General features: G+C 31.6%; 1 protein-coding gene across 4 annotated transcripts in view; it reads left to right on the forward strand.

Moving 5' to 3' along the window:
• LOC144851441 (vitamin D3 receptor-like) overlaps positions 1 to 17,818 on the forward strand; it is a 45,535-nt gene that overhangs the window by 19,463 nt on the left and 8,254 nt on the right. Inside the window, exon 1 of one of the 4 annotated variants that reach the window (XM_078708913.1) lies at positions 6,939 to 7,493. The exons of 2 other annotated variants lie outside the window; for them this stretch is intronic. In XM_078708913.1, coding sequence (XP_078565039.1) covers positions 7,429 to 7,493 — 65 coding nt within the window. In that variant the 5' untranslated portion in view covers positions 6,939 to 7,428. Of the gene's footprint in view, positions 1 to 6,938; positions 7,494 to 16,053; positions 16,345 to 17,818 lie in introns of those variants that run through there. One more of the 4 variants, XM_078708912.1, reaches the window with a different exon arrangement.

The following is a 17,818-nucleotide window of genomic DNA, read 5'->3' on the forward strand; positions in this document are numbered from 1 at the left end:
TAGTTTCAAATTTAGAAGAAATTTAAATTTAATTTAATTATGGCTTAAACTAATTAATTACATATATTAATTATGGTGTATTAATTGCACTCCTAATTTTGTGCATTATGTTTGGACCTGCTTCATTGAATCTTAAATTAAAGTGATGCAGCCATAAACTCTGCTCTACTGAACATTGTTCTTCATTAGATATTCAGGCCTGTAACTAGGGAGGTGAATTCCTGCTGTAACTAGGATTTTTATTGAGGGTTTGAATTTGGTAAAAAATGTGTCTCCCTTGATGGACAAACCAATAGTAATCTGATTCATATTTGCATTTGATGTTCATTCTGCTAAAATGTGTTCAAAGAATTTGATTTAGATTTTATTATTCAAGATTCTATGTGGATAGAAATCACAAAAGAAAGATCAAGAATATACGGACGTACATTTTTTCTTCCGCACTGTTTATAAATGAAAATAGATTTAAAAATAAAACTTAAATACCAACCACATTTTTGCTAGTAGTAGTAAGTAGAGTTTGTGCTCCCGAAAACTGGGAGCACAAAAGTGGGTGTTCGATCAACTTAACAAAAAAGAAAATTGAACATTTTACGAGTTCTCTGCACTGCAAAAGTCTCCGTTATGTGAATCTGTATTTTGAAATCCTAGATTTGGCGCTGCTTTTTTAATGATTTATTGCTGCCCAAGTTTAAAATAGAATTCTGAGAAGACCTTGGATGAAATAACAAATATTAAATTTAATGTGGCCACTTCAACATTACCTACTGCAGTCAGTGGCATTCATATCGAAAATGTATCTATGATTCAAATTAAATGCTCAGTTTAATATTCAAAATCTCTGTCTGAAATACAATTTTGTTAATAATAATAATAGCTCTCAATGCGCTGCACATTATTACCGTGGTCATTTTTTGGATCAAACACGTATGGAAACATACTATCATAATAATGCTAGTAAAAGTTGTGTCTTGATCTAACTGGTACCCATTTTATACACCTGGGTGGAGAGAGGCAAATGTAAGTAAAGAATACAAGCAATGCGGTGAGAGTTTGATTGGAACCACGATCAGTAATCCACGTACAACACACTGCGCCACACGGCCTCACTAAATTCATAATATTAACTGATAAACATGATATATAATAGTCCAATAGTGGACATCTTGAAAACTCTATGCATAAATAATTTGAGTACATAAATGAACATCACAGCATCATAATCTAATCTGTAGATATTGATTCACATCATACTTTTTAAAAGTTGGACAAATTAGTTATTTATAAAAACAATGTTTTAATGGAAATTCAAATGTGTTAACACTGAAACTGTGCCAGAAACTATTATGCTGAAAACTTGTGGCAAGTGTTGTGGATTATATATCTTCCTGTTAGTAGAGATATGAAGACATTGGATTATCTAGTAAGCCTGGCTTTTGAAGTGGGATTAGGTGAACGATATAGGCAGGCAGTATATGGTTATTAAACTTTGTTTCTTTGAACTTTATTCAATTCATTTCAATAATGATTTCATTTTTTTTTATTTCTTGTTTTTTAATCTCATAAAAACATTGATTTTGTGTCAATATTTTAGTAAATGATAGATATATTCATGATACTATACGAATCAGTAATTAATTTACTTCATTTCTCAAGCCATTGGTTTGGTTGTTTTTTATTTGTTGCTCTTTATCAAATACAACCCTAAATATATACATATAACCAGGATGAGAAATGTAGAGGGATGTGCTCCACCATGTGACATTGCCCTAGACACACCTATGATGATTAAAAACAATTCAAAGTAATACCGGCTCAATCGTCGCCCGCCACAAGGACCGCGCCTTCTGTTGATGTAAACTAGGACAGAGGTGTATGTTACTGGAGGACAAAAAAAGAATGGAGGAAGGGATAACATAACAATGGTAGATGGAATGTCAGGATGCTCTGTGCTACAGGGAACGTTAACGAACTCATAAGATGGAAAAATATAACTGGCACATTGTTGGTCTCAGAAGAAGGACACAGAATATACTATAGTGGCAAAGAAGACAAGAATTCTTCTCTCAGACATGCCTAGTACGAGTTTCCAAATACCCATTTTTGAGCGGTAGTAAACTATAAGCTACCACATGCCAACTGTTTCCAAATGATTCCGTTCTCTTGAATTTAACTACCTAAAGGAGCGGTGTGAAAACTATGAAAAATAAACAGTGTGGTAAAAAAGGTTATCAGATGATTATTTAGGTAATATATCTTGAATTTTATGTTTTATACGTTTTTATTCACTTTTATTTTCGTGCTATGGCAAAAATTATCCACCGTATACCCACCATCTTTTTTTCACTTTCTAGGGAGTCACCAGAGTTTGTACTATTAACATATTAGTTAAGTATTTAAGAGGTAAATGAACTATTTAGGTGTTTGCATCATCACCACACTTTCCATCCATATCTCAATGTAGCTTTAATCATCAATTATTAAAGTCATCATTTTATACAACAGACTGATGTTAAGGATATTCCTTATTGGGCCTGATGTTTCTCTTGCATCTCCTCAAAATACTGTATGAAATACCATTTTAGATATACAATTTCTGTCAAAAGTACTTCTCTTGGATGGTTAAATGTCATTATTATTATACTGCATGGATAGCTTTTCTAAATATGAAGCAGTGTTGGAGACTATGTTGTTTTTATTGTTTTTTTTTATTTCTATTTATTTTTTCTAAATATTTTATTTCAATTCACACTCTAAAGTGGGGAGCCTGCCACTTACAGAAATCTTATTCTTTTTCCTTCTTTCTGTAACTAAACTAGAATTATTGTTACTTTTTATTGTTAACATAACAACTATAGACTATTGACAGTTTCATAACTTAAACTCTGAACTTTCACATGTTTTAATTTTGGGAATCAAGTGTGGATTGTTTAGATGAGAGGATTGGCTGATCTAGGTTGTTGTTCCTACTTCCTTCCCATTGGATTTGTAAAGGAACTTGTTCAAACTTTGACTTGGAGGCTTTATAATTTTATAGACATCATTTATTTGAATTCACAAACAAGTGACTACTATTCAATTCGACCATCTGCAACCATATTAGTTACCTCAATCCATTAACAGGCAAGTAAGAAAAAAACACAATTTGACCAATATTAAATATTAAGCCATGGATCTTTTGTTGGCCTCTATTGCTTGTTGTGATTGGTTAAATTACATGTGTTTCATTGCATTTTGTCCTATGGGAACCAATCTTTAGATCTTAGGGTACATTCAATTCTTTCCTGAAAGTCACTCTACTTTTTAGCCATTTTTACTTTTATTTCACCCTAAACAATTCATACTTTTTGGATCAAAGAGCTGAGAGCAGCTACATAGCTTGTTTTATCAGCAGTCAGGGTGGCCAGCGATGAAAACAAAATTATGCTAGGTGGCAGCACAATATTATGCCAGACACAATTATAACCAAATGTCACCAAAACATTGTATCAGAAGGCGGGAAACAGGCTTTAGAATTGGTTTTTCAGAATTATGCTACTGTATAATAGCATAATTATGATTTTGCCACTATGTCAGCAGTGCATATGATGAATTATGACAATAGAAAAAAAAGAAATGTTCTAATTGGAGATCCACTTTAACGAATCACACCTGTACTGGCTTCAAAGGTGTACATTTTTTTAAAATACTAAATCTTTCATCAATGACTCAATTAAGGTGGTCAACTAAAAGCCTGGTTTGTTTTTGTGGTCAATACCATGATTATATTCCTGGGTCATTTAACCTCAAAGGTCATCATGCTTCTTGAGGTCAATTTATAAACAATGGTATCCAGTCTTTGAAGGGAATGATGTGATGATTATGTTTTTACTCTTTCATCTTCTTTATCTTACTAGATAAAGAAGAGAAAGAGTAACACAGAATTGATTAGGTGTTTTTAACTGCCAGACTGCCATTTAATCAGTTACTGAAAATGTGTCCTGTTTCTAACTAATTGCATGAAATTTCACACAGTTATAATAACCGGTTATTTTTTCGTGGCAGAAACAGGACCGATTGGATAATGACGTCATCACAAAACCAGCCACAAAATGACCACCACATGAAACTAGTTTTTTTATTGTGACTCAAAATTAGGCTGCAGTGCAATTTTTGTTTATAAATAACCAAAAAAAAAACCATGTAACCTATGTTGAAAGATATTCTCCATATATTCCCATAAAGGTATGATTAGTAAAGTCTCCCAACTTATTTTTATAAAGAAATATGTCAATAACTGGATTTGAACAAATATGTCAACAGTCTTTATTCAATTACTATGAAAGTTATATGTTAGTAACTTAATTGGAAATATTTAGTCATAGCTGGTAATGACCTGAACAGTTTATATGAATGTAGCATTGTATTCATATGGCCTGACAAAAACAGACATAGCCTAGACATCATCACTTCAAGATGTTGTCTCAAAGGAATAGCTGTGGAAATAGGTTTTCTGTCTACTTTAATGATGTACTTACCCTTTGACATTATCCCCATTTGGAAACTTTAGGCAAAAACCAAAAGTTGAATTGCAGACGAAAGTTGTATATTGTACTGTGTTCTGTATATGAAATGAGGGTAGGTAAGTTTAACTACTTCTAGTATGCCATTTATGCATTCATTTTATGTATAGTATATTCATTAATGTTTTAAACCAAACTATAGGTCAAGTTCATTGACCACTAGTAAACCATTTTCATCCAGGATTTTGAAATAGGGTTGGGAAGAGCAGGGTTTTAAAATGGTGGTGAAATGAAGTGCTATCTGCTAAGCTTTAATTTGATATCCTATTTTTTGCATTACAATTTTCGAAATGTAAGGTTGCTGATAGATAGTAACTTTTGTTTTCAATTTGTAAAAAGCTAAAACCTCTTTATAATTCTGACACTTTAATTATTACACCACACTTTAAGAATGAGTTTTTGTAATAAAAAAGGCTACACAACTGGCTATAATTTGTTTGAACAGCAACTTATCCTCTTAAATGATAGATTGATGCCAAATTTCACCAATCACAGTGGGGCCAGCTGAGATGGTTAAATATCCTAAACCCTATGAGTATGAATACTAAATCTAGCATCAGCCACTACTATTACTTACTTTGGCCGGCAAGCATGTTTATTCGAAAAGGGCTCTATAGAAATGTGGTTCTTATTTTTAAAAGTGTATCTTTTCTTGTGAATACATTCAGCTTCTGGTATCAATTTCCGGCCAACTCAAAGCTCCCTATTATCAACATTTACTTACCTCAGGACCGTGGTGAGGCTTAGGTGGTGAAGTTGCACCCCTACAACCGAAATCCTGAATCAGATTATCTTTTTAACCTCTCTGCCAAATTTGAACCCCTGTCTAAAAATTGTGGCTACAGGCCAGTTCTGTTGCTATAACTGAATGCATGCATTTTAGTTTTTACCAACCATTTTATACCCATCAACCATTTTATAGATTAATTCTATAAATTAATATAGACATACATGTTACTCTTTATTTTCAGAATACAATACATTTCTAAGTTAGCTGTTGACCCATCAACACCTTTCTTTTATCACCAAGTTCATTTGCAAACATGCAAAAACTATTAACCTGAGGGTTTAGGATGTCCCATGATGACCTGAAATTGACTTCTCCTGACCTGTAACCTTTAGAATATAGTCAGTTTATTTCCTTGAAGATGAACAAGTTGTATTTATAAAAGAACACAACAATTACCTATGGCATTGAATTATTTTTTATATCATCAATCAATTATTATTATTATTCATTATTTATATTTAAAGTGCCTTTACAAAGAAAGATCAAAGTGCTGTACAGGCAATAACAGAAACGAAGTAATACATAAAATAAATGTTTAAAGAGCACTATTTGAAATAAGTAAGTTTTAAGATAATGATAATACTGTAATAATAACTTAATATTTAGAAGTGAAAAGTACTGTACTAATTGTATCATGCCCGCTCATACAACAACAAGATACAAAGGTTCACAAACAAATTTGTTTTAATGTACGAATATCCGTCTGTGTGTTGGGTACGTTTTACTATTTTCGCGGTTCACGTATATTTTTTATGCTACAATTTATACTTTGGATTTTTGAAGTTATATCATGGACTAAAATTGTATTCATTAGTGACTAGTGCCCCTTGGCCCCCGACCAGGCTCCTTGGCAGCCCCTGACTCAGCTCATAGTATTTAGGTTTTACAAATCCTGCACACGCCCCTGGTACAGTATTGGAATAATTTTTAGAATCTGATCATAATGGAATCTGATCATAATGATCAAACTCATTCACAGACACTGATTGGTTTTTCTTTATATTTGCAAACATTGTAGTTCAGCACAATTGTGATTGATAGTAAACTTTACTAAAAACATCAATCTGCTGGGTTGTAAGTGGTGGGGTAGGTCATGAACAAGTTATTAATTGATAAGTGTATTATTATTAAATTCTTCCAAGCTTAGGTAAACCTTCAGCAACAGTCATCATGATCACAAGGATCAACCTTTTGAAATGCTATGCTTCTCTGTATTTCAGGCTATGATATAACTTCTGCCTCTTTACATTCTGTTGTTACTATCTTCAGTATACTATTTATAAATTTTATATTCATAAAAAAATGTATTTGATTGTTTTTTAGTTTCTGTTATTTCTTGGTGTTGATATTTTGTTTGAACTTCATGGTAGTCACTGATATATTAGTTAATAAGTTAATTATTTCAAATTATTAAAAACTAAGTAATAATTATTATAGAAAAAGCAAAGCAGACAGTATTTTACCATAAAATAACTATTTGATGGCTTTCTTTAAATTGTTGACAAATTTGTAATGATAGATATTAATAGTTTAGAAGTACATAGTATAAAATGTACAGGTAATAATTATATCAATCAATGCAATAAATAGGTCGTGTTAAAAGTGTTCTGAAAGTACACATTTTGATAATTGTTCAAATTTGTGTTTCTCGTCTTTGAATATAATGTTTAAGAGTCAATGCCTGATGAGCCAGGGAGTCTATACTCATGCCAAACCTTCGTTGCATAAAATATGCTGCTTAAAATCTCTAGCAACTTAGGGAGTGAGCTAATTTGACCTTGACTGAATTGCCTGCCTAGCTACAATATTGCACATCTTGTTGGCTATCACCATATCACAGTCTGGCTTCTTGCAATGATGTACTCTATGCCTCATGCTAAATAAGCCGTAAGCAGCACATTGTAGCTCTCTCAAATTCTTCATTAATGAAACTCTACAAATTCAAAAATAAGTTTTGTTCTAGTATATGTTGCTGATATGTATACATCTATTGACTGGTGTTAGTTCTGCTAGATTGTAGTAGAAGTGTGCTAATTGATTTTTTAAGTAAAAAGCTGGCAAGTCAAAAGTGATTATATGTACAACAACTCAATGGAGGTGTTTTGGAAAAAGATTGTGGAGAATGAGGATCTGTTTCAGGGGTGAGTTTTTAACAAAACACATTTCAACATCATGATTCTCATTATTTTAATTCCATTGTCATTGTTTCATTTCTATTCATTTGTCATTGTGATTAGGCTAGGTTAGTCTTTTCTGATGTTGAGCATTTTATTTTTCATTGAGTATTTAATGGGTTATTTCAAAGTTCAATGACAATGAACAATGTTGTGACATTATTTATTGGTGTTTTTTAACATTTAATATAAAAAGTGCAAGATTTAAAGTTTAAATATGCCAAATTATTGCATTGATTTAAATGTTATGATTGTTATGGTATCTGCTACTTGTACTTCTGGTATATAAACAATTACAGTATGACTATGTATGTGATTTCACTGTATAGGCATTTATCAATTGTTTTAGTATTAAAATATTATTTACGTTAGTATGTGATCAGAAACTTTGTTCGTGTGAGCAAAAAGAAGAATGAAGAATTTTAAAAAACACAACTCTGAATCAATTCTAGTCATACCAATCTGTTATATATTAAATTGTCTCCAGTTTTATATACAGTAGTCCCCAGGTCACGAAAGATGATCTCTTACCCACAGTCTATGGAATCTTAAGCTAAGGGCAAAAACAAGTACATTCACCTCAAATGAATTATTATATTATAATATATTACAAAGAAAACATAAATAATATCAGTTTTGTCAGACTAGAAGCGTGGTATGGGAATTTTAATTTTTCATGTCGGTTGAACACTAAAATATATAATTTTGGAGATGTAATTTACTTTTTAGAATTATTCATGAGACTGCTATCCATAATTGACGGATTGCAGCATATATATTTATTTGTATTAAAACGACTCACAAAATCTAAATGAATATTTCTATAAATGATAATAATGTAAATGTATGAATTACTCTATTGTAAAATCAACAATTTCAATATATTTAACCTTTTGTACAACCTATGTATTTTAAGTTGTTCAGTTTTAAAATTTCTAATTTTGATAATGAAATATGCGATTCGACTGAACTTATTGGTAAACTACTACAGGCCCGTAAGGGCCGTTTTATGGTTCAGGCAAAAATAAAAACCTTATTTCGTCCACAAAACAAAGTGGAACTTATTATCTATAGCAACATGCGTTGTTAACTATAGTAATCTATTTTGTTGCATGTGGTTTATTCAATATGAAATGTCGAATGATAACAGATTTTTTCGTAAGTACAGTATTTAAATGATTTGACGGCGCTTAATGCTTGTTTTCATAGACGTTCACATTGAACGCAACTCGACGCAAATCAAAAGCAATTGCTCAACTAGTAGTCCAATACTCATTGCTAACCAGGTTCCTACGGCCCTGTACTACTAGTACTCATTGTTGATGGAATAAGGTATAACAACTTGTCTTATTCTCACTAATGTTATCTTTGAAATCTTTTAAAATCCATAACATGCAGCATTCATAAACATGTTGTCTCCAGGCAGATTCACAGGACGTTTTTCTCAAATGCTGTTTGTTGTTTTGTTATTTTAAGGTCTTTCAGCCAGTCAAGAACTGTCTTCTCTGGGTATATAAATACTGCTTTTATAAATAAAAACACAAACTATCAGAATATATGCTCCAAAAATGTTAGGAATATAGGAAAATGGCCTACTTTATTCAAAAACGAGGTCAACATCTGTTGTCTTATAATATCAACTATTATATGCTACTTTTGTATCTATAAAGATTTAAAGCCACATCCCCTACGTTTTTTCGATCTAATTTGAGGTCATAAACTGCATTTTATGAAAATTTAAATACTGTATGGGCTTATTGCGATAATATTTTTTGCCTTTAAATTGTAAAAATGTGAAATATAAGTCAACTTTAATAATTTAAGCATCCCGTTATAAATAAACGTGGATTGATACTTTATTTTGCTTCTGTGATGCACCCACTTTTGATCGATCGCAAAAGCAAAAAAAGTAGAGAAGTTTTTAGTGAATCCGAATATAATCCCACCAATTTGTATCCAGTCCCTGTTATAAATTAGAAACAAAAGCAGTAATAATAATGTATTCATTCTGTTTGCTGAAAAAGTCGGTGTTTTTTTTAATGGTTTGTGTTTTCACTTTTGTTTACTGCCTGTATAACTATCAGATCAAAATGATCTCCATAAATAAAATATATTCCTGTAACGGTATGAATGATATAGTATTCAAATTCACCATATTTTTTGTTGATGTAAAGAGTCGTCGCCTTGCTGCCTACTCTACTTTGAAGAGTTTTGGCTTGTTGTAATAATTTAGCCTAGCTCATAAATTATACGGCGACACCATATAAAAATCCATGCATGTTTATTATACAGTTACCATACTACAGACTTCAGTGCAGTTTTACAAAATGCAATTTTGTTTACAATTATTTGTTTCTATTTTGATTTGGTGTAGAAGAAAATTAAAAAGCTATTTGAAAAAGAAATTTGAAATTGACATTTTGTCATAAAACATTTTGTTTTAAAGTTATTTTTCGTTTATAAAAACATATGTGATGTTAATTTATTATTCTATTGTCTACAGCTATATTTTTTCATACCAAGTTGACCATAAAATGAAACTGATTAAGAGCCTGTTCACATATGTGTAGGCTATTGCATTAGTTGGTATAAATTTAGATATAAATTTCAAATAATTTGTATACAGTATGGTATTATAGATAAGCAATAAATATAGTTAATAATTGTTTTTATCTCTCAGAAATTACTTAATGAAAAAAACTAATAAACTGTAAAGGATATGCCTGTAGTTAAACACTACATTCAATTAATAATGTAGAAATTGTAGCTTTTATGTTGAGATTCAACTGAAGAGTAGTCTAAAGTATTTACGACGAAATGACAGTGAAATGTTTGGCCGTGAGGACAAACAGTTGAGTCAGGTTAACGGTAGGGGATCGGTATAATTGAGGTACGTAGTTGATGGCATTACGTGCCTATCTGTGGAAAGCAGTGTGCCCTAAGGTAGGAAGGGAGAGATAGGAGTTTCCAGCAGCTTTGCAAACACACAACTCAAGCTAATGTGTAAAACGATGTCTGTGAGATAAATTCCACGCTAAAATGTTATCTGCGATTTCCATACTCTAGGGAATGTTGAGACAATCTTAAAGATCTATTATCATTCTATTTTAGACTAGATATAAAAACATTTGTTTGTATATTGCTATTATATTATGTTTTACTGTTAATTAAATATTTAATTTAGTTAGTATATATTTATCACTTACATAAATAGCATATTATAATATTATAGTATAATTATTTTTTTTAAATCAAACAATAAAACTGTATTTATATTCATATACAGTAACTAAATGTGTTATATGTTGATGTTAGTCAAATAAATAATTGATAAACATATGAGATTAGCCTTCATGGTAATTACAACTTTCCAATTAATCATTAATCATTTATTTTGTCTTTTGTTTTGGTTTTTTTTCCTTTTAGTTTCGTTTTTTTTTCCCCTGATGTATTTAATCACTATAGTATAAAATTGCTATTAAAAAATATATGCATTAAACAAAGTTAGGGTGAAAATGTATTACTGCTTCTATATTAGTATTACAGCTTGTTAGTCATACAGCACACCAAGAATGGTTTTTATACTGATTAGGAAGATATTGTTTGAAGATTGCCGACTATTGTGATTAAAGATGATATTAACAGACAGACACTTTACAGATAAACTGGCACAATGCCACCCAATACCTTACCTTCTGCGCCTTCCAAATCCAGTCAACTCTGTTCGTGCAATCAATATTTCTTTATTATAGAATGGGAAAAAAATATTTTAATTTTGTTGCTGATAATTGGTAAACTATTTAATATAATGTTAATAATGTATAATATGGAATGAGAGATTATTGTGTGGATCTGTGCTATTAGAAATTTAGCAAAAGAAGCTAGATAAATGAGACCATGTGTTTTGTGTGTGAAATTGTCTTCAGGCTGTATATCATTAACTAAGGTAGTTGTTTGTTGCTTAATAATCCATTGAAGCTATTCCATATTTTGAAATAGCTCAGTTCTTTGTGTATATTCACAAATGATTTAATTAATAATAGTGTGAACATTAGTTTATAGAGTAATTAGTGGTTTTTATAAAACTATAACCTATTCATACTGATCTATGCTGCAACAGCAATATGTGAATTAATACACTGAAAGATGGAGACCATATCAATTTGATATCTGTTGCATTTGTGTACAATCAAGGAATACAGTAGTGTACCATGTTAAAGAGTCGCTATTCAACCAAATTTGAACAATATCATAATCATAAAACATTCATGTGGCGTGGAATTATAAAGAATATTTTTCTAGGCCGTCCACCGATCAATTTTAAGTTTAAGTTGGAAATCAATTATTTAAACATTTTATTTGTTTGTTGATGACGTCATCAATGTCACAACCCATTTGTAAAATTGTTAATTCGTAAACTTGAACGTTCGTAAAATACATGTTTTACTATACTCAAATTTATATATATATATATATATACAAACACTTGCACTGATGAAGGGCTAGTGTTGCCCGAAAGCTCTACCAACTTTTATGGCTGTTTTACTTAACGTTTTGATTTAGCTTATTCGCGCTTTTTTTTTTGTATCTCCATTGAGATCCAGCCACTGATACCCACAGCATTGTCATTTTTTCAGTAATTTGCCTTTGGATTTATATGTATATACATATTCTAATTGATAGAAAAGATTTATTTTCGTATAACATGAGTTCATTAGAGCGTGAACCATATTCCTTCTGTGTCTGCGCCAAATAAGGCATGATCAAATCATTCAAATGCAGCACTCCCATTTTGGGCGCTGCATAGAATAATTATAGATGGCACGTGTACACTACAGGTTGATTTTTTAAAGCCGATCCGTCAGCAGCCTTTTATGGTGTAAAATACTCTCATTTAACAAGAATCAACGTGCACATGCACAAATTTGCGAAAAAAATGCCTTGCACATTGTCACTATTATGATTATACTTCACATTTTTGAAAGTGGTAAAACAATGCAGTCGCATAAATTGTCTGCCTTGCACCTTGGATTACCTTTTTCTGAAGAATTTTATACTAAAATGTTCTGTCGTTCCAACCCTACCAAATTTTCATCCAATCTCCCGAAAATTAACAAATCACCCAAAATTTAAGTTAAAAACATTTTTCAAACCCATGTTTGTCTGAATTCCATTTTATGAGGTTATTTTTGTATTTAAATAATTAATCTGATTAGTTTCTATAATGCGTGATGCACCTCTGGTAAACATTGAAATTGTGATTGTACCAGGTTTTTTGCAAGTTTGAAATGTGTAAAATCAGTTAAAACGAACGTGTGCATGTTCATAGTTGTTTATTGCTGTTCACCTTTACTCACCAGCTTGGCTTTGATAATCTGCTTTGCTTGCAGAGCAATTTTTGTACATTTACTTTCTGTAATTAAGGAGTTAGAAAGGACATCCACCTCTTTAGCCAAGTGCCATGAATATCAAAGGAAAATATCTAGTGAGACAATTGTTTTACTGACTACTCTGAAAGATTGATTATTTTTTCTGCAGTCAAGTTCATCTGACCTAGGCCTTAAAGCTCTTAAGAGCTCCCATTGGAGAGCCCTGTGGAATACAAATATGCAGAACTTGTGAGAGGGCCTAGGAATTTTGTTTGTTATCTGGGTCATATGATATAACAAAGATTTAAAGAAAAAGTAGGAACAGCTTTGACTAAACATTAAAATGTAACCTTTCCCACTGACAAAGGTGTGACTAATAATAAATATTCTTTGTTTATTTGGTTGTTTGAAAGTAGGTTATCCATTAAAAGTGTTGGAAGGTGCTGGAGCATGATATTACTGGTAGTTGGACCACATGGGTTGTTCACTTTTATTATTTGTTATACAGTACATGTCAACATTTTGTTTCACTATACAGTAGTAGTATTCCTGTAATTTCCAATTCCAGTATAATTTTTGGTTTGTATAGCATCTTTGCAGCTTTTTAAATTAATTAAAATAATCAATTTAATAGTGCTAACAAAAATTAGTTTTTCACACAACACATGATTTTCTGATTTGTCATTATTTTAATCGCCCCTAAACATGTGCTTTGATGACTGTGGTTTAGTTCCATCAGCAACCATATACTGTCTTCTGTAATCATTTGGCCAATAGTTTGATACACCAGCAAAGTACTAGTATACACTTAACACATTGACTGCCAAGGCATTTTCCGTAATTTCTGTCCCAGTGCCAAGTCCCGTTTACATATTAAATTACAGTTTGAAAGTGTAACATCTGGTCACAGACTATCATGATGTCATTCAAAATACGATGGCGGGAAAAACCGTTGAGACGTATAAATACGTCACTGGCAATGGTCCAACAATTTTATTGACTTTGCCAGGAACGTAAATATACGTCGGGGATTTTCCGCGCTAAAATCGGTCAAACTGTTCATATACGTCATTGTCCACGCTCATACGTCATTGTCCACGTGCATTATTATTTTTATTTACTATTAGCGCAATTTATGACATGTTTGAGATGATTATATTGAGTGTGAGGGCGCCATCGTATCAACCATATTCAATGCATGAGGGAATAAACACAAACAAACATATGACATTTATTTTTAGATTATCGTTTACGTACATCATTCATAAACTGCCAAGCGATAATTCCTGTTCCAATCACCACTGCCAGCGATTCTACATACAATACAAAAGAGCTACGATTTTGACGTAGTATTACGTCTTGGCAAGTAGCGACACGCAATTTTTGACGTATAAATACGCCGTGGCAGTGAACGTGTTAATGTTGTGCTATGAAGGAAGCTTCCTAATTTTATATTAATCATGTTATTTATAATTGTGATGTTAATAATACATTCCTTCTTGATGATTTCTGCTTCTGTGACAAAAAGAGACCTTTGTGGCAAATTGGTTTTCTAAGCTACAGAAATCTTTTTTAAAGCGTGGGCACCTAAAAAAATATAGTATAGTAACGGCAGCATTCGGAAATATTTTTTAGGGAGGCTGAACGATTCGTTTAGAGGATTTTTAGGTGATTGGTTATCGGGGTGAGGAAGCTCAATAATTGACTTTTAATTTAAGAAATATATTGATTTAGCAAAATATTACTAGGCCTATTGATAGTAAGGTGTCCTGAAGCGAGTTACAACTAGGCCTACAACAGAAAAAAATTACTGCTTCATTCATATCTACTATGCGTAATCTTTCTGTAGATATGTCATTTTTGATGGCACATATTAATACTGTAGCTATTTACTTACCCGATAAAACTGTAATTTGAAGAATAAAATATTCTCCCGGACGGAAGCCCATTGTCAGGAAGTCAATGGGTTTGTGGTTTAATTTAACTGTTTATTTTGGTTTTTTTTATAAACTAAATCATTAATTTCTTCTGACGAAAACAACACTTAACTCGTATCCATTTTTTTAAAACAGTGAAGTGGAGTTGTGGCTGGGTGGTTATGATGCTTGGCTACCACTACAAGGGTCCTGGGTTCAAGTCCCGTCACATGTTGGGATTTTTTCTAAGGACAAAATTACAACTCCACTCCCAAAGACTTAATAATACTTAATAAGACTTTGTTTATGTAGAACATCTTGTGTATATGTTTGTCTTGTGAACCCCTGAGGGTCCCTAATGATCAGCAATTGCTGGATGGATCACCCTCAATAAATATAGTACAAAAAAACAAAAAAACAAAAAAAAAACAGTAAACTAGGACTAACTAGATAATTGAAATTAAGTAGTTAAATATGTCTTAATTGTATTTGTTGTTTTTTATTATAATAAAATTATTAAGTTCAAAATATTTCAATTATGTATATACAGTTGAAACATGAGTGGGATATTGCATCATTGATGCTCTTATTTATATTACTACTAGGCCACATATAAAAAATACTTGTGTTGCCGAGTCGAGTGGCCAAGCAGTTAAGGCAGGGCCACTGCAAACCATACAGTAGCTATACAATTAGTACATGTTCAAGTCACTTCTCTACCATTGTTCTGGTAGTAGAACAAGTCTTCTCAGATAAGGCTGGCTCAGATATCTGGCTTGTGTGCACTGTAAAGAACCCAGTTCATCTTTCGAAAGAGTAGTGACTTACTCTGGTGTACTGGTTCATTCAGTCCCTGTTGTTGTGTACAGACACATTTGTTTGTTAGGCTGCAAGACACATGTTATTTCCCCCATATTTACATTTTCAATTCCCACAAAAACTCAGGAGGGGAGGGATTTTTTCCCATCTGCCAAAAAGTATATTTTTTCGATGTTGTTATGGTGGTCTTTGGTCGTGTGCAATTGATTAATTACTATCTAAATAAAAACAATGACTTTTGTTATTTCGAAGAGATTTTCGTCATTTACTTTTTTTCTTTCCAAAAATTCAAGTGAGGGAGGTGACACTAAACAAGTAGGCCTTATATCAGAAAGTTTAAAATGCCCTACTGTTCAATTAATTAAAGTATAATTCATATTCATGTATTATAATAAAACCTCGACCCAAGGTCATCCTTGAAAAAGTGTTTGTATACCAAAGTGTGGATCAAACCAGGGACCTCACTATATACCCAGGTATGAATTAGCATATGAATAGGATCTGTGATAATAGGGAATTATGATTCTTTGGTAAATATGTGCGAAATCCAAACAGTTTATTGCCTACAGACAAATAAGTCCACATCAGTGAACTGTGAGTCAGGTCATATTAGGTTGGAGTTGTGACCTGCAATGAGCAATATTTTATGATCATGGATGCTTTGTTTTCAACGACGACTAACAATATGAAGAAGACTTCTTCACCTGAACATTTGTATGTTACCATTTGGATTTCTTACTTTGTGGCCAGGCCATGTTGACTTAGTAAATTTTGTGATTAATGTACCAGCATATTTTTATTTTCAAGGTTAAACCGGATTGTACAGTAAACGGTGTTTATATTTTATTTTGTATCTGTTTGCTTTCAAACTGTTCACTGAGTTTGAAACTAAATATTATTATGTATATATTTTGGAAAATGATTTACCTAGTTTAGGCCTTTAGTGTTTTCTTGATGTTTCTCCACAGTAATTCTCAAACCAATTCTTTCATAATAACTAGATTTTAACTTGTCACTGTAGATGATCTGCACAAATGCAATGTCTGAACATACATGCTTGCAAATTTTATAGGAAAGATTTGAAAATAAAACGCCTTAAAAAAGGCCTAACTAAGCTTTTTCTGCATAATAAATAAATAATACATACATGTACAATGTATATTTCTCTAATGTTCATAGTTTTCATTCCTTTATATTTATATTTATTTATTTTATTTTTGTTATTGCTAAACTTCATATTCTTCTTTCTGCCTGTTTATTTAATCTTTTGATTTAGCTTTTGCTTTTTTATTTCCAAATTGAAAGGCAAATTACTGGAAAATATTATATAAAATATTTATCTGTATAAAATTCTTTACGTTAAACCAGTAATACAGTAGATACATGTTTTGACTTGTTGTCAACAAATCTTCATCTGGCAATGAAACGTCACACGTACGTATCTATTACTAGTTTAATGTAAAGAATTGTATAGATATTTAATATAAAACATTTTCGAAGATATAATATTCAGTTGTACAGTTATTAGGCATAGGTGCTCTACCTTTAATATATATAATCTTTGTAGTAGTAGATCTGAACCAGATCAAGAATTAATTTTTTGGGAGGTGTAAAAATTCTTAAATATTGCATATTAAATCAATATTAAAAAATTAAGAATACAGAATTAAATAAAATAATCTTGATTATTCAATTAAAATATAATAATTAAGTTTTGTATGATAAGATGGTCAGTAGTGTGATGTGCAACATCAGGAGACACTAATATTGCCTTTATTTCCCTTGTGAAAAACTATTGTATAGAACAATTACTACAGCAAGTGAACCATTCCAGCCACCATTAAGGTTTGCCATTAACGTTTGCATTTGACTTATTGCCGACTCACTTCAAAGCGGCTTGCTTGATATGTCGCATTAATATGGCGCATCCAGTGTTGGCCAATCTGGTGTTCACATCTAAATAAATGTATCTTGAATAAACAGTCTAATAAAGCTAAATTAAGCAGCACAAATTCATTGCTGATTATACAGACAGGAATGATAGAATAAAAGCCATTTTCAGGTGCAATTTATAATCTACTGTTACATTTTAGTCTATTGCTCTGTTTGTATTCTTTATTTCTGTTTGATTATAGACAGAATGTAGAAGTAAAATTGATGCAATATGGATGTTTACAGAAAATGATTA

Source organism: Antedon bifida, chromosome 9 (assembly GCF_963402885.1).
Source record: "Antedon bifida chromosome 9, ecAntBifi1.1, whole genome shotgun sequence".
In the NCBI taxonomy this organism is placed as follows: Eukaryota; Metazoa; Echinodermata; class Crinoidea; order Comatulida; family Antedonidae; genus Antedon; species Antedon bifida.